The sequence below is a fragment of the Delphinus delphis genome, chromosome 8, assembly GCF_949987515.2.
Source record: "Delphinus delphis chromosome 8, mDelDel1.2, whole genome shotgun sequence".
In the NCBI taxonomy this organism is placed as follows: domain Eukaryota; kingdom Metazoa; phylum Chordata; class Mammalia; order Artiodactyla; family Delphinidae; genus Delphinus; species Delphinus delphis.
The window spans coordinates 63938138-63964740 of record NC_082690.1 but is presented as its reverse complement, the minus strand read 5'-3'; the positions used below and the strand labels follow the sequence as shown (position 1 = coordinate 63964740).

General features: G+C 37.1%; 1 protein-coding gene across 1 annotated transcript in view; it reads left to right on the top strand.

The window, feature by feature from the left end:
* The window catches only part of STK33 (serine/threonine kinase 33), a 74325-nt gene that overhangs the window by 20367 nt on the left and 27355 nt on the right, over positions 1-26603 (top strand). The window contains exons 8-10 of the mRNA XM_060017308.1: positions 7224-7299; positions 11357-11469; positions 11925-12010. Coding sequence (XP_059873291.1) covers positions 7224-7299; positions 11357-11469; positions 11925-12010 — 275 coding nt within the window. The remainder of the gene's footprint in view (positions 1-7223; positions 7300-11356; positions 11470-11924; positions 12011-26603) is intronic.

Sequence of the window (26603 nt, the reverse complement as noted above, 5' to 3'; positions counted from 1 at the left end):
TTAATTTGTTGTAGTCTGACTTGCTTATTTTTGCTTTTGTTTCCCTTGCCTGAGGAGACACATCCAAAAAATATTGCTAAGACCTGTGTCAAAGAGTGTACTGCCTATGTTTTCTTCTAGGGGGTTTATGGTTTCAGGTCTTACATTTAAGTCTTTTATCAGTTTTGAGATTATTTAAATTGTATATGGTATGAGAAACTAGTCCATTTTGAGTCTTTTCCATGCAGCTGTCCAGTTTTCCCAACATCATTTATTGAAGAGGCTGTCATTTCTCCATTGTATATTCTCGCCTCCTTTGTCATAGATTAATTGACCATATAAGTGTGGGTTCATTTCTGGCTCTCTATTGTGCTCCATTGATCTATGTGTCTATTTTTGTGCCAGTACCGTACTGTTTTGATTACTGTCACTTTGTATGATAGTTTGAAATTGAGCAGCATGATATCTCCAGCTCTGTTCTTTCTCAATATTATTTTGGCTATTCAGGAGGGTCTTTTGTGTTTCCATACAAATTTTAGAATTATTTGTTCTAGTCTGTGAAAAATACCATTGTTATTTTGATAGGGATTGCACTGAATCTCTAGATTGCCTTGAGCAGTATGGTCATTTAAATAATATTAATTCTTCCAGTCCATGAGCATGGTATATCTTTCCATTTGTGTCATCTTCAATTTCTTTCATCATTGTCTTGTAGTTTTCTGAGCACAGGTCTTTTACCTCTTTAGTTAGATTTATTCCTAGGTATTTTATTCTTTTTGATGCAATTGTAAATGAGATTGTTGTCTTTTTTTTTAATTGACATATAGTTGATTTACAGTGTTGTGTTAATTTCTGCTGTACAGCAAAGTGATTCAGTATACCTATGTATACATTCTTTTTTATATTGTTTCCTTTATAGTTTACCATGGGATATTGAATATAGTTCCCTGTGCTATGCAGTAGGACCTTGTTGTTTATTCATTCTATATATAATAGTTTGCATCTGCTAACCCCAAGCTCCCAATCCACCCCTCCCCTACTCCCCTTCCCTCTTGGAAACCACAAGTCTCTTCTCTATGTCTGTGAGTCTGTTTCTGTTTTGTAGATAGGTTCATTTGTGTCATACTTTAGATTCCACATATAGGTGATATACTATGGTATTTGTCTTTCTCTTTCTGACTTACTTCACTTAGTATGATAGTCTCTAAGTCCATCCATATTGCTGCAAATGGCATTATTTCATTCTTTTTTTTACTGCTGCAAAGTATTCCATTGTATATATGTATGACATCTTCTTTATGTATTCATCTGTCAATGGACATTAGGTTGTTTCCATGTCTTTGCTATTGTGAATAGTGCTAGTATGAACATAGGGATGCATGTAGCCTTTTGAATTAGAGTTTTGTCCAGATATATGCCTGGCAGTAGGATTGCTGGATCATATGGCAGCTCTATTTTTAGTTTTTTGAGAAACCTACATACTGTTTTCCATAGTGGCTGCACCAATTTACATTCCCATTAACAGTGTAGGAGGGTTCCTTTTTCTCCACACCCTCTCCAGCATTTGTTATTTGTATTTGTAGACTTTTTAATGATGGTCATTCTGACCTGTGTGAGGTGGTACCTCATTGTAGTTTTGATTTGCATTTCTCTAGTAATCAGCAATGTTGAGCATCTTTTCATGTGCTTGTTGGCCGTCTGTCTCTCTTCTTTGGAGAGATGTCTATTTAGGTCTTCTGTCCATTTTTTTATTGGGTTGTTTGTTTTTTTGTTGTTGTGTTGTATGAGCTGTTTGTATATTTTGGAAATTAAGCCCTTGTTGGTCGCATCATTTGCAAATATTTTCTCCCAGTCTGTAGGTTATCTTTTCATTTTGTTTATGGTTTCCTTTGCTGTACAGAAGCTTGTAAGTTTGATTAGGTCCCATTTGTTTATTTTTGCTTTTATTTCTATTGCCTTGGCAGACTGACTTAAGAACAGTTTGGTATGATTTATGTTAGAGAATGTCTTGCCTATGTTCTCTTCAAGGAGTTTTATGGTATCATGTCTTATATTTGAGTCTTTAAGCCATTTTGAGTTTATTTTTTGTGTATGTTGAGAGGGTGTGTTCTAACTTCGTTGGTTTACATGTGGCTGTCCAACTTTCCCAACACCACTTGTTGAAGAGACTGTCTTCTTTCCATTGTACATTCTTACCTCCTTTGTCAAAGATTAATTGACTTTAGGTGTGTAGGTTTATTTCTGGGCTCACTATTCTGTTCCATTGATCCATATGTGGGATTGTTTTCTTAATTTCTCTTTCTGATAATTTGTTGTTAGTGTATAGCAATGCAATAAATATCTAAATATTAATTCTGTATCCTGCAACTTTACTGAATTCATTTATTCTAATAGTTCTTTGTTGTCATTTTTAGGATTTTCTGTATACAGTATCATGTCATCTGCAAACAGTGATGGCTTTAATTCTTCCTTTCCAGTTTGGATTCCTTTTATTTCTTTTTCTTATCTGATGGCCATGGCTAGGACTTCCAATACTATATTGAATAAAAGTGTGAGAGTGGACATCCTTGTCTTGTTCCTGCTCTTAGAGGATATGCTTTCAGCTTTTTACCATTGAGTATGATGTTCACTGTGGGTTTGCCATTATGGCCTTTATTATATTGAGGTATGTTCCCTCATACCCACTTTCTGGAGAGTTTTTGTCATAAATGGATGTTGAATTTTGTCAAAAGCTTTTTCTGCATCTATTAGGATGATCATATGATTTTTACCCTTCAATTTGTTAATGTGGTGTATCACATTGATTGATTTGAAGATACTGAACCATCCTGAGTTCCTGGACTAAATATCACTTACTCATGGTATATGATTCTTTTAATGTATTATTGAATTTGGTTTGCTAAGATTTTTTTGAGGATTTTTTACATCTGGTTCATCAGTGATATTGGCCTATAATTTTCTTTTTTGTGGTATCTTTACCTGGTTTTGATAGCAGGTTGACACTGGCCTTGTAGAATAAGTTTGGAAATCCTCCTTCCTCTTCAGCTTTTTGGAATAGCTTGATAAGGATAGGTGTTAATTCTTCTTAAGTGTTTTATAGAATTTACCTGTGAAGCTATCTGGTCTTGGACTTTTGTTTGTTGGGAGTTTTTAAATTACTGATCCAATTTTATTACTGGTAATTGGTCTCTTCATATTTTCTATTTCTTCCTGATTCAGTCTTGGGAGAGTGTACATTTCAAGGAATTTATCTGTTCCTTCTAAATTGTCCATTTGATTGTTATATAATTGTTCATAGTAATCTCTTACGATACTTTGTATTTCTGTGGTGTTGGTTGTAACTTCTCTTTCATTCTGATTTTATTTGTGTCTTCTATCTTGTTTCTTGATGTGTCTTGCTAAAGGTTTATCAATTTTATCTTTTTGAAGAACTAGCTCTTAGTTTCATTGTTCTTTTCTATATCTTTTTAGTCTCTATTTCTTTTATTTCCGATCTGATCTTTATTTTTTCTTCCTTCCACTAATTTTGGGTTTTGTTTGTTCTTCTTTTTCTAGTTCCTTTAAGGGTAAGGCTAGATTGTTTATTTGAGGTTTTTCTTGTTTCCTGAGGTAAGGCTTGTGTCTCCATAAACTTCCCTCTTAGAACTACTTTTGCTGTGTCCCACAGATTTTAGATCATTGTATTCCCATTTTTATTTCTGTTTAGGTATTTTTGATTTCCTCTTTGACTTATTCAATGGCCCACTGGTTGTTTAGTAGTATATTATTTAAACTTCATGTGTTTGTGCTTTTTGCAGTTTTTTTTTTTTTCCATTTTGCCCAATTCTCTGTGTCTATTTCTATGTATTAGGTATGTTGGTTGCGTTTTCTGATCTTGGAGAAGTGGCCTTATATAGGAGATGTCCTGTGGGGCCCAACAGCATGCTCCTCTCTGGTCACTGGAGCTATATGTTCTTGGGGCAACTCCTATGTGGGCTGCATGCACCCTTCTGCTGTGGTAGAGCTGACTACTGTGAGCACACTGGTAGGTGGGACTGGCCCCCAGCCTGGTTGGCTTTGAGGCTGTGTCATGTCCAGTGGCTCTGGGCCTGGTAGAAGGTGGGGTAGGCTTACTGCAGGGTTAACTGCATGGGGCTGCTGCTGGCCTGCTGGTGGGCAAGGCTGGGTTCCCACATGGCGTCTGAATGGCATGGGGGGCTTAGTGCTGGTGTAAGTCTGCTGGTGGGCGGGCCAGGTCTTGGCAGCTGCCTACCGGGGGTGTGGGGCTGGTGTGTGCCTGCTGGTGGGTGGGGCAGGTCCTGGCGCTAATAAGCTAGGGGGAGGCATCCAAAATGGTGCTTACCAGCACCAGTGTCCACGTGTTACAATGAACTCCCCAAAATGGCTGCTGCCAGTCAGCAGGGGGAGTCCTAGTTGCTCCCTCCCTCTCTGGAAGGTTTTCCAAGATCAGCAAGTGGGTCTGACTCATTTTCAAAGTACTGCCTCTGAGCTGGGATTCAGAGTGGATGAGATTTTGCGTGCACCCGTGAAGAGTGGAGTCTCTTGTTTGCTGTAGCGCTCCAGCTCTCCCAGACATAAGCCCTGCTGGTTTTCAGAGGGAGACGTTCTGGGGGCTTTGTATTCCTGGTGTCGGACCCCCTGGGCTGGGGAGCCTGCTGTGGGACCAAGAGCCCTCACTCCCTGGGGAGGACCTCAAGACCGTGACATTCCTCCTGTCTGTGGCTCGCCGATCTGAGAGCGTAGGTCCTAACTCTACTGTGTCTGTGCCCCTCCTATCCATCTTCTTGTAGTTCCTACTTATGTCTTTAGTTGTGGAAATTGTTTTCTGCTGGTTTTCAGGTCATTCTTATGGACAGTCGCTCTGTAAGTGGTGGTAATTTTGGTGTGTCTGTGGAAGTTCACGGTCTTCCTGCTCTGCCATCTCGGCCACCTAGTCAATACTGTTAATTTAATCGTGCTTGCTTCCTCTGTTGATTTCTAAGAGAGTTATTAAAGTCACTCACCAGCGCAGGGCTTTGATAGATTCTTTTTGTACTTTGAGTAGATTTCTTTAAAATATACTTTATTGAAACATAATTTACATATAATAAAATGCACAGATTTTAAGTGTAAAGTTTAGTGAGTTTTGACAAATACATATACTTGTACAATTACCACCCCAGTGAATATATAGAACATTTCCATCACCCCAGGAATTTCCTTTGTGTCCCTCCCAGTCGATTCCTCACCCAGACCCCAGCAACCACTGATGATTTCCATTACCTTAGTTTAGTTTTGCTTGTCTAGAATTTATATAAATTGAATCATAAGTATATATTCTTTTGTGTCTGTCTTCTTCTGTTCCATGTAATGATTTTGAGACTTACCCGTGTTGTTATATCAGTAGTTTATTCATTTTTATGGCTGAGCAGTATACCTAGTTCATTGTTTCTTTGTCTACTTGATGCATAAAGCTTCTAAATTGTTTTATCTTATTTGGGAAGAGGCTACTTTAGATTCTGTTCATATCCTCCTGTTGGCAAAAGACATCTGGTCTGTAGTTACATGGGGAAAATATATCCAAGCACCCTGAGTTTTATGCCTGCTTATTAGTTGTCTGCACTGTGAGACAAGAGAGAAAACAAGAGAGAAGGCAGATGGTTTGTGGAGCTTTGCTGACTTCCTAAATGGCTTCTTGGCCCAGCCAATCTGGCCTTTGCCTCCCTGTGAGAGCTGCGATGACAGTGCAAGTAGAAATGCCCCTGATAATTAAGGTGACTCCAAAAGAGGGAGTGAGGGCTCCAAATTCCGGGCCCCTGCTGTGTGATGCACCTACATGGAGATCTGTCAGGGAATCGGATCATGGAATCTGCCCTTGTCGTAGGCATGCAGCCATAGAGCAACTTGAGCTTTAATGATTCCATATTTTAAAAGTTTAAGTAGAGTTAAAGAATACAAGTAATTGCTTAAAGGAAAATATTAATTTTAATTTTCAGTGATTTAGAGAAGAATTATTCAATTTGTTAATTATCTACAGTTGAGCCTGTTCTCTTTCTTCTGTTTACCTTTTAACTCCTTTGTTGTTGCTTTTTAGTTCCTTTAACAATAGGCAGAGGAAATGAAATTTCATTTGCTTTTAGTAGTTATAAAAGCTGTGTGTATGTTGGGGGGGTGATTGAAACAGTTTTCTAAAGTAAAAACACCTTTTACATGGGAGGCGCTGTATAACAGTGTTGCTTTAGGTGAGTCGCTTCATATCTGTACCTGAACCTTAATTTCCTCGCTGGCAAAGTAAGTCATGGCTACATACCCGTGTCACATGATTCTTAACATAATTTACACAAATAACATCATCTATACAAAAGTGCTTTGTCAATTTTAAAGTTCTATTCAAATACACGCAGTTGACCCTTGAACGACGCAGGGGTGAATCCACGTATAACTTACAGTCGGCCCTGTGTGGTGCTACCTAGCTGTAGAGGTATAATAGACATAGTCCTGGAATATCATATGTGACTTTTTAGAAAGCCAGCCATTATAAAAAACCTAATCATTAAAAAATGTGCTACCTCAAAGTAAAAAAAAAAGTTCTACTTTGAGAAGATTGTTTAAAGGAACCCTATTGTGGACACATTGTAAGTAAGTAGCCCAGAGTTGGGGAGTCAGGAGTGCCTGCATCCTAGTCATCATCCTGGGCCTAATTGGCTTTTTGATCAAGTTATGTTATAGGAGCTCTCTGTCTTAGTTTTCTCATTTAGAAAATGTGGAAGATAATTCATACTGCCATAGGAGTGCTATGATGTTATTATTACTACTGTTATTTTACTGAAGTGATTTATAACCGTTTATCTTAGTTTCTCTGTAAATCCAGATTTCTACCTATTGGGCTTATTTTAAATTGTATCTACTTAAGGTATGTTTTCAGTTCTATTTTTGGCAAAGAACTGAGATATTGTTGTCTTCTACTATAACTACACAATCTTTGCAAAATCATTTCTTAACAATTTGAAAGAGATGAAGAGTTGTGCATTTAGCTATACAGTGTGTGCCATTGTTCCATCAGAAGCTAAATAGCAGGGGTGAGGATACAGCGACGTCAGTTGTTAAGCCTATACATTATTCACTTAACATCTGCTGTTGGTTCTCTTTTTCCCTGTGGGGGAATAAATTACAGCACATCAGCACATTTTTCATGCTTTGTGTTTAAGCATTTAAAAGTCATTTATTGTATTATTAATATTATTTTATTTCTGCTTATTTGGCAGCCCCTGAAGTTATCAATGCCCACGACTATAGCCAGCAGTGTGACATTTGGAGCATAGGTGTCATAATGTACATTTTGTAAGTACCCTGCTAAACGTACAACTTAAAATGAATGGATGATCCCTAACAGTAGAATTACATAGACTTTAAATTAAAACTAAACAATATAGTTTTAAGAAAGCGACTAAAGAAACAGTTGGGAAGTCATTCTAAAAGGTGTCTTATTAGTTGTCAGGTACATCCATTAGGTATTTTTTTAATACAATCAATTTATGACTTTCAGCTTTTCTTTTCATTGATCTATAAATGCTACAATGCACTGTATGATCTGAGCCACATGAAAAACTTGCCTCAGCACCTCCCTGATCCTTTGCTACAAAACGAAAGCTTCTTTGTATTTTCTCAAGAGATTCACTTATAGAGCATCAGGTAGAGGGAGGTCCTGGGACCTGGCACCAGAGCCACCTGATGGACCTGATGGTGTGAGGAGCGGGCAGTAACCAGATAAAGGTTCAGCCCAGGGTCCAGAGAGTATTCTGTTGTTTCTGCTTCTCTTCATGCTACTGAAAATGTTGGCCTTTCTTGCTCTCTCTTCTGTCTCACTCTCAAGATTCAGTCAGACCCCATGGCCTGTATTTTTCCTTTGAAGTGTCCTCACCTATTATTTCATTTCTCTTCACTTGTATCATTTCTCCTTACGATCCCTTTCTAGAAGATTACAGTGTCTTTCTGTCGGTTCTCCTGCCTCGGGTTCATCCTTCACACAGTTGTCAGAGTTGTCTTTCTAAATCACAAATCTGATTGTACTACTTTCCTGATTAACAACCTCTGGTAATTCTCCCTTGCTGTAGAAAAATCTCAGAGCATCCCCGCATGGCGTAACACAAAGCTTCCACTGCCTGGCTCCAGAGTGCCTTTCTAATCTTGGTCTGCATATGTGTTCCCATTCACTTACCCTGTGCTGGTGGACACTCTAGGCCACTCCTTATGACTCAGGCACCCTGTATTGCATGCTTCTGGGTCTTTGCTCATGCAGTTCATTCTGCCTAGATGTTCTCTTTTTTCTTCTCTACTAACCTCTTTCCTGGGTGTGTCCAGCTCACACAGTAAAGACTTCTATTTCCCTAAGTCCTACTCTACCCCAGCAGTTACTACATTCATTATGTGTATACTTTTTGGAATTTAAGGCAGTAGACGAAGATGCATGTAAAACAGTAATGTAGAAAGAAAAACAAAATAATAAGCATATTTAATCAGGAAAGTTTGCACATGTGTAAATATGATAGAATAAATTGTTCACTTTTCTGTGTTCTCATTGCACTTTTAAAAGCTAGATTATAATGGAATATAATTATTGTATTATGTGTATTGTACCTGTTTTTCTTACTCTAAATTCCATGAAGGACAGAGATATGATTCATCTTTGCATCCCTGGTATCTGGTACAATAGTAGACATGTAGTCAGTGCTCAATATTTGTTTGTTAAATTGAATTAAAGTGAATTGTCTAAGAGATGTTCTGCAAAGTTAGTGGTCACTGTTCTGCCTGTTGGTGAATATGAACATTTTTATGTTGATGCAACGTGAGTTTTATGGTCATATTGAAGATTTCACTGTGCACTACCTCTTCCAGATCGTTTCTAAATATTGACATCACAGTAGTTATATTTTCACAGTTCTGTGAAATGGAATACACGGGCAGTAGAAATTGGATGTTGTGATCGTAGTTGTAACTCAGATAGCTGACATGTCACTGCTTAGATTGCATAAAGTATAAATGTATTCACAAAGTTTTTGATCATTGTTCTGTGCTGATTAGAATCATATTAAAATTCTGAGCCTTAGTTTTAAATTAAAAATACAACTATTTAAAATTAGTGTTTTATACTCTTACGACTTTCTGGACAACACAAGTCAAACATAATACATGTGAACTATTATTGCACCATTCATGTGGTATTTGCTGCCTTCTTAGTTTGAATTTGGTGTTAAGGGAAGTGATAGTGTATTACATACCTTAAATTTTTTTCTCCTACTTAAAGATGTAATTTTAATTTTTCTGCTTCTGAGTGTGACTGCGTATCATAATAATGACATATTTTTTTCTTCACAGTAGACTCTTGCTCAGCTAATCAGTGCCTATTCATTAATCTGCCTGAGCCCAGTGGTCTTACAGATAATTTCCTTCAACAAGGGCGCAAACATGTTACCTTCTCCAGGGGGGTTATTTTCTTGTTTATCGGTTACCCCTGTTTCATTGCTACTTAATTGGACAATGATAACATACTTTCTCAAGGTGAAATTGACATAAATACTCTTTATGGGCACTATCTTTTGCTGTTTTGATTCCTATGAAGCAAAATAATCGGAAGGCTTTAAGAGGCATTTTTCATGTCTTGGATTCCCTTTTCTGGATGTGCAGAAAATTGCTGTCATAAAATTTCATACGCTGCTGATTGACCAACCATTAGATACATTTTGTGTGAATAAAATTGTAAAGGACAGAAAAAAGTGGAATTTTTAAAATGTAGCCCTTGAGCTATATAGTTGCATGCTAGTCAGGCAGTGTGGGAGCAGCTAAGAAATTGGTGAATGTGCATATCACTGGTTGTTAACAGACTCAATGAGCCAGGCTTTTGCTGGCCTGTACTTGCTATAATAGATTGTAATTGTCCATAAGACCATCTTTTTTGGCTTTTTTTTTATTGCATTTTAAAACTAAACAGTAGTAAGGCAAGTAAGATCAGAGAGAGGAGGGTCAGAATGAGCTGGAGAAATAAAAAGTATTAAAATGAGAGTTTGCAGAACAATTTAATAAATATTTATCATTTAACAAGAACCTGTTGGTAAATGAAAAGCTGTGTTATCCAGCCTAGTTTGATAAATTACTAGGATGAGAACAGCTCTCCCCCTCCCCCTCCAGAAAATCATTGTCATGTAAGATATTTACCAAATTTAGACTTATTCAAAAAATATTCATGGGAAAGGTTTTTAAAGAACTTTAAGAAAAATATGACTAAAAACAAAAATCAGTAAAAATCTGTTAAGAGACCTGGAGATCATTATACATTATACTTATGTACATAATAGACCAGCATTTGGGAAGTGTAATGGAATTCTGCCGTTTTACTGTTTCCATAATAAAGTGGAAAAGTATAATCCTGAGAGTTGAAGAATAGACATACAGAGTTAGAGTTGCCTCTGTGATGAGTCCAGGTCCAACTTCTCTGTGGTTGTCATTGGGAAAATCTGGTTGTTGTCTACAGGGTTGCCCTCAGATGTTGGGGTTGATGATAAAGATGATGGCTAACGTTTGCGACTTTTAAGCATGTTCTTGTAGTTTTGGACTAGATCACCTGTTGAAGCATAGGCTTGCCATGCTCTTTGTAAAGTATAGCACGGTGCTTCCTTTAAAAGGTTCTAAAGACTCATAGTCCCCGTACTACAGAATCTACAAATAAGCCCATGTTTACTGTATACACATGGCTTTACTGATATTGGTTGTTACATATACTCAGCTTTCACCCTTCCAGACTGATTTTCCTCATTCAGATTTTCTTCATTTTATGTATCATTTTTGAAGAGTTGTGGCCATTTTAATGGATTTTTGGTTTTGACTCAGAGCCTGTAGACCCCAGGGTCATTCTTACTATCACTAACATTCGTGTAGCATTTTACCACAGGTAAAACTCTTACATGGTCATTAGAGTCTGATAACTCTCGTTAGACTCTGATAACTCTGTATATCTTTCTGTAAGTCCAATGTGAATTATGTACCTTAAGGTGTTACCTTACCTTTGCTCACGTTGAAGTGTTTCTCCTCTATCATCCACCACTATTACTGTGCACTTAAACTCACACACCTTTCTGTATTTTAACCCTTTAGTGTTTCCCCACCTGGAAGAGCTTTGGGTCATTTGCAAATGTGGAAGTTCCAATGTATACAAGAGCCTAGCACAGATCTTGCAAAAGCCCTTCGCTTCCATTTCTACATCCAGAGAAGTTCCCACCTCTTTCTCTCCTTTATTTAAATATGAAGCACCACTACTTCCAAGTCCTGTGGAAACTTAATTTTTAATAGCCTCATTCTGATTATTTTTTAAAAAATCTTAACAAAACGACTGTCTTTGTTGTAGATTATGTGGAGAAGCACCCTTTATGGCAAGCTCAGAAGAGAAGCTTTTTGAGTTAATAAGAAAGGGAGAACTACATTTTAAAGGTTCAGTCTGGGATTCCATAAGTGATTCTGGTAAGTATAGATTTGTTATTATTTACTAAAGCAAGTATACATAATATAAGAAAGGCAGCCAGTAACTCAGATACTTTAGATCTCTGGTTAGTCATTAAATTTACTTGTAGAAATACACTATTTACTTGTGGTAATAGTGATATCTTCACTGTGCTTGTTATAGTTGAAACTTGCAGCAAAAACAGAAAATGCATAATAAAAATTGAAGAGGAAATTTGCTGATTATCTAGCTAATTTTTTACTATAGACCATAAACCAGGTAACCCAGGCAATAAAACCTCACTTTAGGCCTTAAACTTTATTTAATACTAGCCATTGGTACTGATGATACTTATTTTATAACTGAGAAGTTTCCTTCATATCATACAGACCTAATCCTAAATAAACTGGAAAATGTGTGGTACTAATTATAGTTGAGATAAATAAGACTTTCAGGATTTTTCCCTTATTTGCAGCTAAAAGTGTTTTGAAACAACTTATGAAAGTAGATCCTGCTCATAGAATCACAGCTAAGGAACTACTAGATAACCAGTGGTTAACGGTAAGTTACAGTATTACTTCTTTTTTTTCTTTTTGGCATGCTGTCATTGCTTATTTCTTCTCATCTGGCCTTGTAGTTTATATATAGTCTTCTTAAAACAGTCATTTAGTTTCATCTTCTGACAAGTTAAAAAAATTATTGAGTGTTGCCACATTTCTGAAATGGGTATTTTCAAACTGTTAAAATTACTACCACAGTTGTTTATATATGTTTATAGAGGTTTAAATGAACTTTTGTTTTGTATCAAATCCAGTAAAATAGAGCTGAGAAATGTCCATTATTAAAGCTGTGGAATATTGAAGCAGTCTGTATAGTTTAGTGACGTAAAGCACTGGAACCATCTACTTCTCTTTCAACTCTTTGGATGCAAGGAATCTTCAGGGATTCAGAAAAGCCAAGGTCTTCTAACAGTGTCTGTTGCCTGGCTTGAAATCTTGAGTAATTATTCATTTACATATTGCTTTCCCCCATTGGACTAATGTCTTGAGCAGTGACCCTATGTCTTTTTTTTGTGTGTGTGGTACGCGAGCCTCTCACTGTTGTGGCCTCTCCCGTTGCGGAGCACAGGCTCCGGACGCGCAGGCTCAGCGGCCATGGCTCACGGGCCCAGCCGCTCCGCGGTCTGTGGGATCTTCCCGGACCGGGGCACGAACCGGAGTCCCCTGCATCGGCAGGCGGACTCTCAACCACTGCGCCACCAGGGAAGCCCTTGTGACCCTATGTCTTACTGGTCTTTGTATCCCTGTACCCAGAACATTACCTGGTCACAACAGGAACTTTGGAAGAGGATACTACTACCTCTCAGTATTTATTTTCTCTTTCTTCTGTGGAAATGAGGATCCTGGCTTTTAGCTGGTAACATTGCTATCTTGTCTTCTTTGCTAGTTCTTCCCCATCGTTGCTAGTTATGGTGCTGGTCAATGAGATCTAAGTGGAGGTAGGAGCAATTTCTGGGAAGTGTCCTTAAATGGAGGGGGTATGGCCTTCCTCACATCCATCTTCTTCCCTAGTGACTGAAATGCAGCTGTGATGGGTGGAGTTTAAGTAGCCATATTAGATCATAGAGTGGAATTTATAAACGGGATAGCAGAGCAACAAGATGCAAGGAACCAGGGCTCTTAGCATATAGAGCTGCTATGCCAGCCCTTGACTGCCTACCTCCAGACGTTTTTATATGAGCAGGAGACAAATGTCTGTCATCTTTGAGATACTGTGAAATATGCAGTTAAACCTAATACCAATTAATACAATAATAAATAATTGCTGGATGAGTAGATGATTCAGTAAATGAATATCTGTAGGTATGTCAGAAAATGTCTGAGAATGGAAATTAGAGATTGTCTTAGAGACATAGGAATATTGCTAAGTAATATTTATCTATGCAGAAAGTTATTTTACATCTATGACTTGCTAGACACTGTGTTAGGTACTGCAGATACATGATATGCTTATAATGCAGTAGTAATGTTGAGAGATGATGGTGGCTTGGACAGGGTGGTAGCAATAGAGTTGAAGAGAAATAAATGTAATATATTTTTTAGGTATATTTGATAGGGCTTGGTGATGGATCAGATAAGAGATAAGGATAAGGGAGGTATCAGGATGATTTTTAGATTTTGCTTTAACAGCTGGTTGGATGGTAGTGCCGTTTGCTGAGATGTGGAAGACTGTAGGAGAAATAGATTTTTTTTTTTCTGGGGAAGAGTGGTGAGTCAAGAGTTCCATATGAAACATGCTAAATTTGAGATGCCTATGTAGCATTCAAGTGGAGATTTCAAATAGATCATTGAATGTATGAGCCTGGAACTCGAGAAGAATGAGCTGGAGATATAAATCTGTGAATCCTGAGTATATAGATGCCATGTAAAGCCATTGGGCTGAAGAGATAAGTTAGGAAGAAAATACAGATAGAAAGGACAAGAGGCCTTAGCACCCTGCCTTAAACACTACAACATTTAGAAGAGGAGAAGCTAGCAGTGGAGGGTGAAAAGGAATAGCTGATGAGGAAGAAGGAAAGTCAGGAGGGTGGTACCAAGGAAGTTAAGTGAGAAGAGTGTTTGAGAAAGCAGGAGCAGTCAGCTCCCAGGTAAATGCTGCCGAGGGGTCAAGATGAGAATGAGTTTTCATTAGAATGGCCAACAGAGGGGTTGATGGTGACCCTGAAGGCCTAGATAGGTTTAGATACCATAAATTTATAGTGATAGCATTCTGATTTTCTTTTGGCAATTTCTAATCATTTTTTTTGAATAACATTTTCTTTAAGGACTAAAGAAATTGTCTTCACTCAAAAATGGTTTATATCTGCCCTCTTCTGTGAATGTGTTGAACTCTCAAATGATTCTGTGCAATAAGTATTTCTGGCCTAAAGTAATTGTGCAAATGAGTTAGCAGCTAGATCATTGCAAAACTACTGAGTAGATTTGCAGTACAGCAAAATAAAAACTGTAAAACAGATGGTATGCTTTAGAAATCTATCTCTTTTCAGCATCACACAACATTCGGGTTTGGCCATTTAATTATTTGTTTTCTAATTAGTACAACTTTATTTCTGGCTTTGGTCATTTTTCCAGAAGTCTCCATTTTTGAGCCTCTGTAACATTTGTCTCTATGTAGTCTTTGCCAAATGGATAGAGAAGTGACAGATAGTGTGTACTATATCAGACTATCCTAAGGAGTTCAGTGTATGAAGTTTAGAATACTGGCATTTTGTAAACTTCTGAAAGGCAAAACTCTTTTCTTCTTAACCACTTGAGGTCTTGCTTCCTGTAATTCATATCCTGTTTGAAATAATCTAAAGAGAACACATTAGTTCTCTCAGTGCCTTACTGCTTTATAAGCAGAACTGATCTTCCAATACCGAACAAATAGTAACATTCTTTTCAAAGAGCTTTATTGGATAAAGTTTCTATGGTTTACCTATATATTGTGCATTTTGAAATACAGTACATATCTGAAAAGTATTCTGAGAAAAATAATCATTGCTTCGCTATATACATTTAAGTGAATGGGTCTTAAACAGATATTGTCATCCTGATTTAAAAAGTCAAAGATCGGGACTTCCCTGGTGGTGCAGTGGTTGAGAATCTGCCTACCAATGCAGGGGACACGGGTTCGAGCCCTGGTCCGGGAAGATCCCACGTGCTGTGCAGCAACTAAGCCCATGTGCCACAACTACTGAGCCCGTGTGCCACAACTACTGAAGCCTGCACACCTAGAGCCCATGCTCTGCAACAAGAGGAGCCACCGCAGTGAGAAGCCCGCGCACCACAACAAAGAGTAGCCCCCGCTCGCTGCAACTAGAGAAAGACTGTGCACAGCAACGAAGACCCAACACAACCTAAAATAAATAAATAAATAAATTTATAAAAAACAAAACAAAAACCCAGGTATTTTAAAAAAAAAAGTCAAAGATCAGATACAAGGAAAAACAGCCAATAATGACTTTACTACAGAGGAAGAGTTTGATGATGACTCCCACTGCCAAGAGTGTGCCTGTTATCCTCTTTATCCTTTTCTTCTTTTTTGCCCTTTTCATTCTCAGCAGTGGTTCAGGACTTCATTCCTTATTAGATAGTTATGGTTGCCCCTTGGTATTAAGTCCCCTGGTAACAACTAACACCAAGAATTTGCATACTTAACAAGTTTCCCCAGTATTTTTAATGCCTGCTTATATTTAAGAACTCTGTCATAAATTAACAAAAGCATTTTTCTTTTACGGCTTGTCAAAAAGTAGTTTCCGCAGTTGAGCTCTACTGGTATTATTCAGTAATTCCTTCAACAGATTCTTTGTGTGTGTGCCTACCATGTGCCAGGCCCTGTGCTAGGTAATAAAATATAGTTAAAGACATATAGGACCTAGTCTCTGACATGAGGAACTTATAATATAATAAGGAAAACAAACTATGTATAAGATACAAAGCAAGGAAGAAAATGATAAATGACATAAGAAATTGCCAGATGAACAGAGAGATACAGAGGCAAGCAAGTGTGAAATCAGTTGTTCAATTTGACTGACAAATAAGATGCCTGAAGGAAAGAAGTGGGAAATAAGACTTTAGAAAAGGAAAGAAAATTGTGAGGGCACTTGAATCCCAGGCTAAAGAGTTTTAACTTCCTGCCATAGATAGTGGGGAACAATTGCAAGCTCTTTGACGGAAGGAAATTATTATTATAGTGTGTCAGTCTTGCAGGGTGGCTTATTTTAAATGGGACAACAGTCATTTAAACGTCTATGTTGATTTTAACAAGTGTCTTTTGATTTTAATTCATTGGGCACTATGTGGGTACAAAGATGAATAAAACACAGTCTCTCCCATTGAGTGATTTACCACAAATTACAGTGTACTTTGCTTTTTAGTCACACTTTACAAATGCTCTTGTAATGAACTGTAGGGTCTAACTTCAGAACACTCTTTCCTATGTGTGAACAGGGTCCTTGTTCACTAATTCACAAACTGTTATTTAGGCTTTGGTCATTAGCTTTTAACCTTTAGCCTGTACACTCTATGTAAAAGAATTGGAATTTTCTGATACCTAACTAATTATTGGTAATTATTCTAATACCTAACTATTTTTTTTCCTACTGCATATTTTCTTCCTAAATATATTAAGTCTCTTACCTTTATTTTACTATTGATATATTTACTTATTCTTAAATTCTGAATTATCTTACGTATATGAATACGCTTTGAAAGCCCTCTTTAATGAAGGTTTTTTAATAAATAAGAATTATGTTTGGAAGCTCATGAACCAGGAACCTTGGGCATTTACTCAAAATTCAGTGATTGATATATACTTAATAATTCAAACAAATATTTATTGAATAACTACTATGTGCTGTGGAGGACACAAGGATGAGTCTGGCGTAGTCCCTTCCTACAGGTTGCCCAAAGCATAGTGGAAAGTTTAAAACAAAAACACAGGCAGAGAATGAGTATATGATGTGTGTGTGTGTATACATATTATATATATATATATATATATATATATATATATAAAATATACTGTATAAAATATATATCCTATAAAATATGTATTATATATTTATAACATATTTGTACTTATTAATGTATATTAAATATATATTATATTTAATATATAAAACATGTATTTATATAGTATAGTAGTAGTACTATTAGGTTTTTAAGAAGAGAGCTATTATTCCCTTTAGGGGGTTACAAAAACCACTTAAAGTGAAGGTAATATGTGATCTGACTCTAAATGAATGGGTAAAAGTAGCAATTAAAGTTGGAGTCATAGTAAGAAGGCAGGGGATTCTAGATAGAAAGAACTTTACAAAGATATAGAGAAAGAAAAAATGAAGTATATTAGTAGTTCTGGTTTTTTAGAATCATAGAAGACATGTAGGGAAGTAGTGGGAAATTAAGCTGTAAAGGCAGATTAGGGCTATTTTGCTCTAGACCTTGGCCTACATAGAGAAGACTTTGTATTTGACTTATTTGACAATGGATTGCTACTGAAAGGCACTGAAGTACCAGATCATAGCTGAACTTATGTGAGTTTTGTTTTCTGCTTTGTCCCTTCAACCCTTGTGGAGTGATTTGAGTGGACTTGGATGGGGTCTGTGGGATATTCTGAGGGGGGAGCTCCTCTTCTAATGCAGTATCCTGGCTGAAATAGTGTGAAGCCAGAAGGGCCCTAGGAATAAATTTGAGGGATCCTTATGCACGGATCATGGCTGAAGGGCAGAAACAGGATCTTAATGGGGAGATAGAACAGGATAGGCATTGGAGCAGGTTGGGAACAAGTAGCAAGTGTCTAAGATTCTTCACAGGTCAACTCTGTCAGTTAGTGGGTTGGTGGATGTATTGCTGGCCAGGGCAGACAGAACTTCAGGAAGAATAATCTGGCAACGGTATGTGTGATATGGTTTGCAGAGTGGCAAGTAAAGTTGGAGAACTGAAATAGGACTCAGGTGAGATAATAAAGATTGGAACGAGGGCAGTGAGAACGGAACAGAGGAGAGGAGAGAAATAGACATTAGAAAGACAATCAACACAATTTTTCAACTAAGAAGAAATGTTAGATAAAAGAGTAAAAGGAATAAAAACTTTTTCAGGTGATGAGGAAAATGGGGTAAGACAAAAGTATCGAAGACTTACTGGTTTTGTAGATTGGAAGAAGAATGAGGTACTTTTTGAAACAGTATATTCAAACGTCTGTGCTTGAATAATTTCAGAAAGACTGAAAAGTAACGAATCTCTTCAGATATTTTTAGGTTGAGCTTAAAAGTTTTTCATCATAAATGTAAATAATTACAAGGGATATAATTTCCTATGTATTGTAAATGTTGGTAATTAAAAATAACTTTTTTTACATATATAACACCTCCATCTCATCCAATTTAAAAAATTTATGAACAAATTATCCTTTAACAGAAACTTTAGAGTTCTGTCTCCTCAAGCACCACCAGGTCCTCAGCTTTGGGACTCGAAGGGCCAGCATCCTTGCAACAGGAGTTCAGTCTCCATAGGACTTGCTGGGATTTGGGCTTCAGGACAACCTGGGGCTACATCCATGTGGACAGGACCTGGGTTTGCTCAGGATCCTCCCAGGGAGGCACAGCCAGGAACTGAAGTGTTTAGAAATGCAGTTGAGAGATAGGTTCAAGATGGCAGAATAGAAGGATGTGCACTCACTCCCTCTTGCGAGAGCATCAAAATCACAACTAACTGCTGAACAATCTTCAACAGGAAGGCACTGGAACTCACCAAAAAAGATACCCCACATACAAAGACAAAAGAAAAACCACAATAAGACGGTAAGAGGGGCACAATCACAATAAAATCAAATCACAAACTGGAGAACACTTATACCACAGAAGGCCACCCACTGGAGTGAAGGTTCTGAGCCCCACGTCAGGCTTCCCAACCTGGAGGTCTGGCAACGGGAGGAGGAATTCATAGAGAATCAGACTCTGAAGGCTAGTGGGATTCGATTGCAGGACTTTTCCCTGGGGGAAACAGAGACTCCACTCTTGGAGGGCACACACAAAGTAAAAACCACAGGCTCGCTAAATGGATACAAAAACAAGACCCATATATATGCTATCTACAAGAGACCCACTTCAGACCTAGGGACACATGCAGACTGAACGTGAGGGGATGGAAAAAGATATTCCAGGAAAATGGAAGTCAAAAGAAAGCTGGAGTAGCAATACTCATATCAGGTAAAATAGACTTTAAAATAAAGAATGTTACAAGAGAAAAGGAAGGACACTACATAATGATCAAGGGATCAATCCAAGAAGAAGATATAACAATTATAAATATATATGCACCCAACATAGGAGCACCTCTATACATAAGGCAACTGCTAACAGGTATAAAAGAGGAAATCGACAGTAACACAGTAATAGCGGGGGACTTTTGACACCTCACATACACCAATGGACAGATCATCGAAACAGAAAATTAATAAGTAAATACTACCTTTAAATGACACAATAGACCAGATAGATTTAATTGATATTTATAGGACATTGCATCCAGAAATGGAAGATTACAGTTTCTTCTCAAGTGCACATGGAACATTCTCCAGGTTAGATCACATCTTGGGTTACAAATCAAGCCTCAGTAAATTTAAGAAAATTGAAATCATATCAAGCATCTTTTCTGACCACAACGCTATGAGATTAGAAATCAGTTACAGGGAAAAAAATGTAAAAAATACAAACACATGGAGGCTAAACAATGCGTTACTAAATAACCAAGAGATCACTGAAGAAATCAAAGAGGAAATCAAAAAATACCTAGAGACAAATGACAACAAAAACACGATCCAAAACCTATGGTGTGCAGCAAAAGCAGTTCTAAGAGGGAAGTTTATAGCAATACAAGCCTACCTCAAGAAACAACAAAAATCTCAAATAAACAATCTAACCTTACACCTCAAGGAACTAGAGAAAGAAGAACAAACAAAACCCAAAGTTAGCAGAAGGAAAGAAATCATAAAGATCAGAGCAGAAATAAATGAAATAGAAACAAAGAACACAATAGCAAAGATCAATAGAACTAAAAGCTGGTTCTTTGAGAAGATAAACAAAATTGATAAACCATTAGCCAGACTCATCAAGAAAAGGAGGGAGAGGACTCAAATCAATAAAATTAGAAGTGAAAAAGGAGAGGTTACAACAGACACCACAGAAATGCAAAGCATCCCAAGAGACTACTACAAGCAACTCTATGCCAATAAAATGGACAACCTGGAAGAAATGGACAAATTCTTAGAAAGGTATAACCTTCCAAGACTGAACCGGGAAGAAATAGAAAATATGGACAGACCAATCACAAGTAATGAAATTGAAACTGTGATTTAAAATCTTCCAGCAAGCAAAGTCCGGGATCAGATGGCTTCACAGGTGAATTCTATCAAACATTTAGAGAAGAGCTAACACCCATCCTTCTCAAACTCTTCCAAAAAATTGCAGAGGAAGGAACACTCCCAAACTCATTCTATGAGGTCACCATTACCCTGATACCAAAACCAGACAAAGATACTGTGAAAAAAGGAAATTACAGACCAATATCAGTGATGAATATAGATGCAAAAATCCTCAACAAAATACTAGCAAACAGTATCCAACAACACATTAAAAGGATCATACACCATGATCAAGTGAGATTTATCCCAGGGATGCAAGGATTCTTCAATATACGCATATCAATCAATGTGATACACCATATTAACAAATTGAAGGATAAAAACCATACTTGATCATCTCAACAGATGCAGAAAAAGCTTTTGACAAAATTCAACACCGATTTATGATAAAAAATCTCCAGAAAGTGGGCGTAGAGGGAACCTACCTCAACGTAATAAAGGCCATATACGACAAATGCACAGCAAACATCATTCTCAATGGTGAAAAACTGAAAGCATTTCCTCTAAGATCAGGAACAAGGCAAGGATGTCCACTCTCGCCACTATTATTCAACATAGTTTTCAAAGTCCTAACCACAGCAATCAGAGAAGAACAAGAAATAAAAGGAATACAAATTGGAAAAGAAGAAGTAAAACTGTCACTGTTTGCAGATGACATGATACTATACATAGAGAATCCTAAAGATGTCACCAGAAAACTACTAGAGCTAATCAATGAATTTGGTAACGTTGCAGGATACAGAATTAATGCACAGAAATATCTTGCATTCCTATATACTAATGATGAAAAATCTGAAAGAGAAATTAAGGAAACACTCCCATTTACCATTGCAACAAAAAGAATAAAATACCTAGGAATTAACCTACCTAGGGAGACAAAGGACCTGTATGCAGAAAACTATAAGACACTGTTGAAAGAAATTAAAGACGATACAAACAGATGGAGAGATATACCATGTTCTTGGATTGGAAGAATCAATATTGTGAAAATGACTATACTACCCAAAGCAATCTACAGATTCAGTGCAATCCCTATCAAATTACCAATGGCATTTTTTACAGAACTAGGACACAAAAATCTTAAAATTTGTATGGAGACACAAAAGACCCCAAAGAGCCAAAGCAGTCTTGAGAAAGAAAAATGGAGCTGGAGGAATCAGGATCCCGGACTTCAGACTATACTACAAAGCTACAGTAATCAAGACAGTATCATACTGGCACAAAAACAGAAATATACATCAATGGAACAGGATAGAAAGCCCAGAGATAAACCCACACACATATGATCACCTTATCTTTGATAAAGGAGGCAGGAATATACAATGGAGAAAAGACAGCCTCTTTAATAAGTGGTACTGGGAAAACTGGACAGCTACATGTAAAGGAATGAAATTAGAACACTCCCTAACACCATACACAAAAATAAGCTCAAAATGGATTGAAGACCTAAATGTAAGGCCAGACACTATAAAACTCTTAGAGGAAAACATAGGCAGAACACTCCATGACATAAATCACAGCAAGATCCTTTTTGACCCACCTCCTAGAGAAATGGAAATAAAAACAAAAATAAACAAATGGGTCCTAATGAAGCTTAAAAGCTTTTGCACAGTAAAGGAAACCATAAACAAGACGAAAAGACAACCCTCAGAATGGGAGAAAATATTTGCAAATGAAGCAACTGACAAAGGATTAATCTCCAAAATTTATAAGCAGATCATGCAGCTCAATATCAAAAAAACAAACAATCCAATCAAAAAATGGGCAGTAGACCTAAATAGACATTTCTCCAAAGAAGACATACAGATGGCCAGGAAGCACATGAAAAGATGCTCAACATCACTAATTATTAGAGAAATGCAAATCAAAACTACGATGAGGTATCACCAATTAGAATGGCCATCATTAGAAAATCTACAAACAGCAAATGCTGGAGAGGGTGTGGAGAAAAGGGAACCCTCTTGCACCGTTGGTGGGAATGTAAATTGATACAGCCTCTATGGAGAACAGTATGGAGGTTCCTTAACAAACTAAAAATAGAATTACCATATGACCCAGCAATCCCACTACTGGGCATATACCCAGAGAAAACCATAGTTCAAAAAGACACATGCACCCCAGTGTTCATTGCAGCACTATTTACAATAGCCAGGTCATGGAAGCAACCTAAATGCCCATTGACAGATGAATGGATAAAGAAGATGTGGCACATATATGCAATGGAATATTACTCAGCCATAAAAAGGAGCAAAACTGGGTCATTTGTAGAGGTGTGGATGGGTCTTGAGACTGTCATACAGAGTGAAGTAAGTCAGAAAGAGAAAAACAAATATCGTATATTAACGCATATATGTGGAACCTAGAAAAATGGTACAGATGAACCAGTTTGCAGTGCAGGAATAGAGACACAGACATAGAGAACAAACATATGGACACCAAGGGGGGAAAGTGGCAGGGAGGGGGGTGGTGTGATGAATTGGGAGATTGGGATTGACATATATACACTCATAAGTATAAAATGGATAACTAATAAGAACCTGCTGTATAAAAAAATAAATAAAATTTAAAAAATTTTTTTAAAAAAGAAACTTTAGATTATTCGTTCATTTCTTTGAATTTGTTTTTGTATTGCATTTCTTCCACCGCATTTATCCCAATGTAATATATATTTTTGCATGAAAGACTTTTTACTAATCACCTTATCATTTGTTTCATTTTGCAAAAAACAGCTCAAATATATATTTTTGTTTTTATTTCTCGTGACCCTAGGGCTCTAAATTTTTAAAAATTATTTAAGAGTGACTTTAATTATTTGTTTATAATTGATCAAGGGAATGTAATTATAATTGTTAATAATTATCAAACATAAGTCAAATTGTATTGGAAAAATATCTGTTTAGTGGATGGATAGGGCTACATTTCCCCCCAAATAGCCATCCATCCATGATTGAATGTTACTTAATGTTAGAGAGAGACAGTGTTCAGCATCAATTGTATTATTGTTTTCAGTTTTCATAGATGTAAGCACTGAGAACCTTATAAACAAGTAGAAGGAATTTTGATGTAGCAGTGTCACTCATTTCTTTAAATCTGTTTGGGTTATATGTCAAAAACCACCTAGTGAAAGACCAGCTGGAGGAGGCTCTGGTTCCTGACAAGGTACTGAATTAGCACAGACTTCTGCATGTTCTCTGAAGATTAAACCTAGAGTAACTTTAGAGAGAAACCTCATGATACCAGGATTCAGAGAATAGTGTGCAAAACCCCTGGGAAGATAAGGGGATATTCTGAGCTGGCATGTATGATGAGTGAGGTTACAGCCAGGGAAGGAAGTAAAATAGGAAGACAAAAACAACCCAAGTTCCCCTTTGCCTCGGGACGCTGATGCCTGTCCTCTCACAGGAGTAGAAAGTAAAATCAGAGCAGCACTGAGGCCCTGCATGAGAGAGAAGCTAAGGAAAATGGGTGCGAATTGGATTTAGGCATTGACTTACCTGTTGGCCTCCACACCCTAGGACAGGTGGGTTATACTTTTAGAAGTGCCTCCTCCTTGGGTTGTTCCTCCTTGGAGGAGAAGTTTGATAAGGTTGAAACCCTGAACTGAGGAGTTGCTTTGTGGGGGCAGATCTTTGGTGCCTAGGGATTTTGAGCTCCTGGGGCTGAAGGCCTGGTTCTGGTCTGTCCTCCTGAGGAGCCAGTACTCCCTGTGGAGTATGAGCTAACAGGCCACATTTCACACACCATTAGGAGAGTTTAGAATAGTCAGTTCAAGAATTTAGAAGTCAACAAAATGAACATGCTACAGGAGATAAGGGAAGATGTTAATAATATGAAGCAAGAAATGATAAAGCAAAACCAGGTAGAACCATTTAGGTATAATAGTTAAAATAGAGATACAGTTATATAGGATAAGTAGTGAAATGGGTGCAGCTGAAGAATGAATTAAAAAAACTAGATGATCAGATTATGGGACTTTAATAGAACTTTACAGAAGGGAACAGGTGAAGATAAACAAATTGAAAAAATAAAGAAAAGCTATAAGGAATTGAAAGTAAAAGTTACAAAATCCATATAATAGGAGTCTCAGGAAAAAAAGTAAAAAGAGGGAGAAGGAAATCTTTTAAAAAATAATAGAGATAATTCGTCAGAATTAAAGAAAGAAGAAAGACTTCAGCTCTAAATAGATGATAGACTACCAAATAGGAGAGAGAAGGAAAAACTGACAAAATAGACATAATGAGATTTAAGAACATCAAAAACAAAGAGGAAATTCTAAATGTTCCCAGAGAGAAAGAGCAATATCATATAAAAAAGAACAAGAGTCACATTGACATCTTACTTTTCAGCAGCAACATTGGATGCAAGTGTAAATGGAGTAATAATTCTAAATGTGTTATAGGGAAAACAACTGTAAACTTAGAATTTTATATCCATCCAAATCGTCATTCAAGTGAAAGGGAATGATAAAAATATTTTCAAATACACAAGGCCTCAGGTTTGCCACACAAATCCTAGATTTAAAACACTTGATAGAAGTAATTAAATAGGAGGTCAAAGAAATCCAGTAGATACTGCAAGAGCTATGTGTACCGAGAGTCTTCACATACCTTAGTAAAGTGTGTTGGTGTCCAAAAAAAGAGAAAAAGACCAAAGAAGAAGAGGAGAAAGTATATTCATAATAACCCAGACTTAAAATGTGAGATAATATACACATGACAAGTGTTGAGAACGGAGAGAGAACATGGGTACACAAGAGGGGGCTAAAATGGAAGATGTAGACAATGGATTTTCAAAGTAATAAAGGATTAACAAAGATACAAAGAGTGAGACAGTTGTAGTAACAAACTTAAATGATAGAAACAGTTTCAAATAAGTTAATGGGTTAGAAATACCTGTTAAGGGACTTCCCTGGTGGTGCAGTGGTAAAGAATCCACCTTCAAATGCAGGGGATGTGGGTTTGATCACTGGTTGGGGGACTAAAATCCCACATGCTGCAGGGCATCTAAACCCACGTCCCGCAACTACTGAGCCCACGTGCCACAACTAGAGAGAGAAAACCTGCGCACCACAACTAGAGAGAAGCCCACGTACCACAACAAAAGATCCCGCATGCCGCCACTAAGATCCAACACAGCCAAAAATAATAAATAAATAAATAAAAATAAATAAACATGAAAAAATAATATTTTTAAAAAAGAAATACCTGTTAAAAGACATAAGGTCAGGTTGACTTTTTAAAAATCTAGCTAAGTGCTATTTACAAGAAGCACATTTGAAGCATAAGGACACAAATATTGAAAGAAAAAGAATGGAAAAGAACATACCAGGCAAACACTAACCAAAAAAAGCCTGAGTAACTGAATTAATATCAATTAAATATACCTTGCCACAAACAAATCATCGTTAGAGATAATGAAGGTCACTTTATAATAATAGAAGTTCAATCCAAACAAAATATATAAGTTTAAACATGTATGCAACTAATAAGATAACCTCAAAAATATACATCAAAAATGACAAAATTACATGGAGAAATTGGAAAATTCACCATCATAGTGGGAGATTTTAATGCACTTCTCTCAATTATTGATATGTAAAGCAAATGAAAACAGAAACAAGGGTATTTTAACAACACAGGTAACAAGCTTATTTTAGTGGACATGTATACAAAAAAAAAAAAGCATCCATCAATTAGAGAATATACATTTTTCTTAACCACATGTGGAAGGAACATTTACCAAAATTGAACTGGCCAGGAAGAAAGCAAGTCTCAATAAATTTCACACAGATTATGTTATCTAACAATACACAATTAAGTTAAAAGTCAATGCCAATAAGATTAAATATCTGTATATATTTGGAAATTAAATCACATGCTTCTAGATAAGTCATGGGTTAAAGAATAAATACTAATGAGAACAAATTTTTAATTTGTAGAACTGAATGGTAATAAAAATACAACATATCAAAACCTGTGAGATGCAGTAAAAGTGTGTTTCAGCAGAAACTTATCACCTGGAGTATTCACATTAAAAAAGAAGAAAAGGGCTTCCCTGGTGGCGCAGTGGTTGAGAGTCCGCCTGCTGATGCAGGGGACACGGGTTTGTGCCCGGGTCCGGGAAGATCCCACATGCTGCATAGCGGCTGGGCCCGTGAGCCATGGCCGCTGAGCCTGCACGTCCGGAGCCT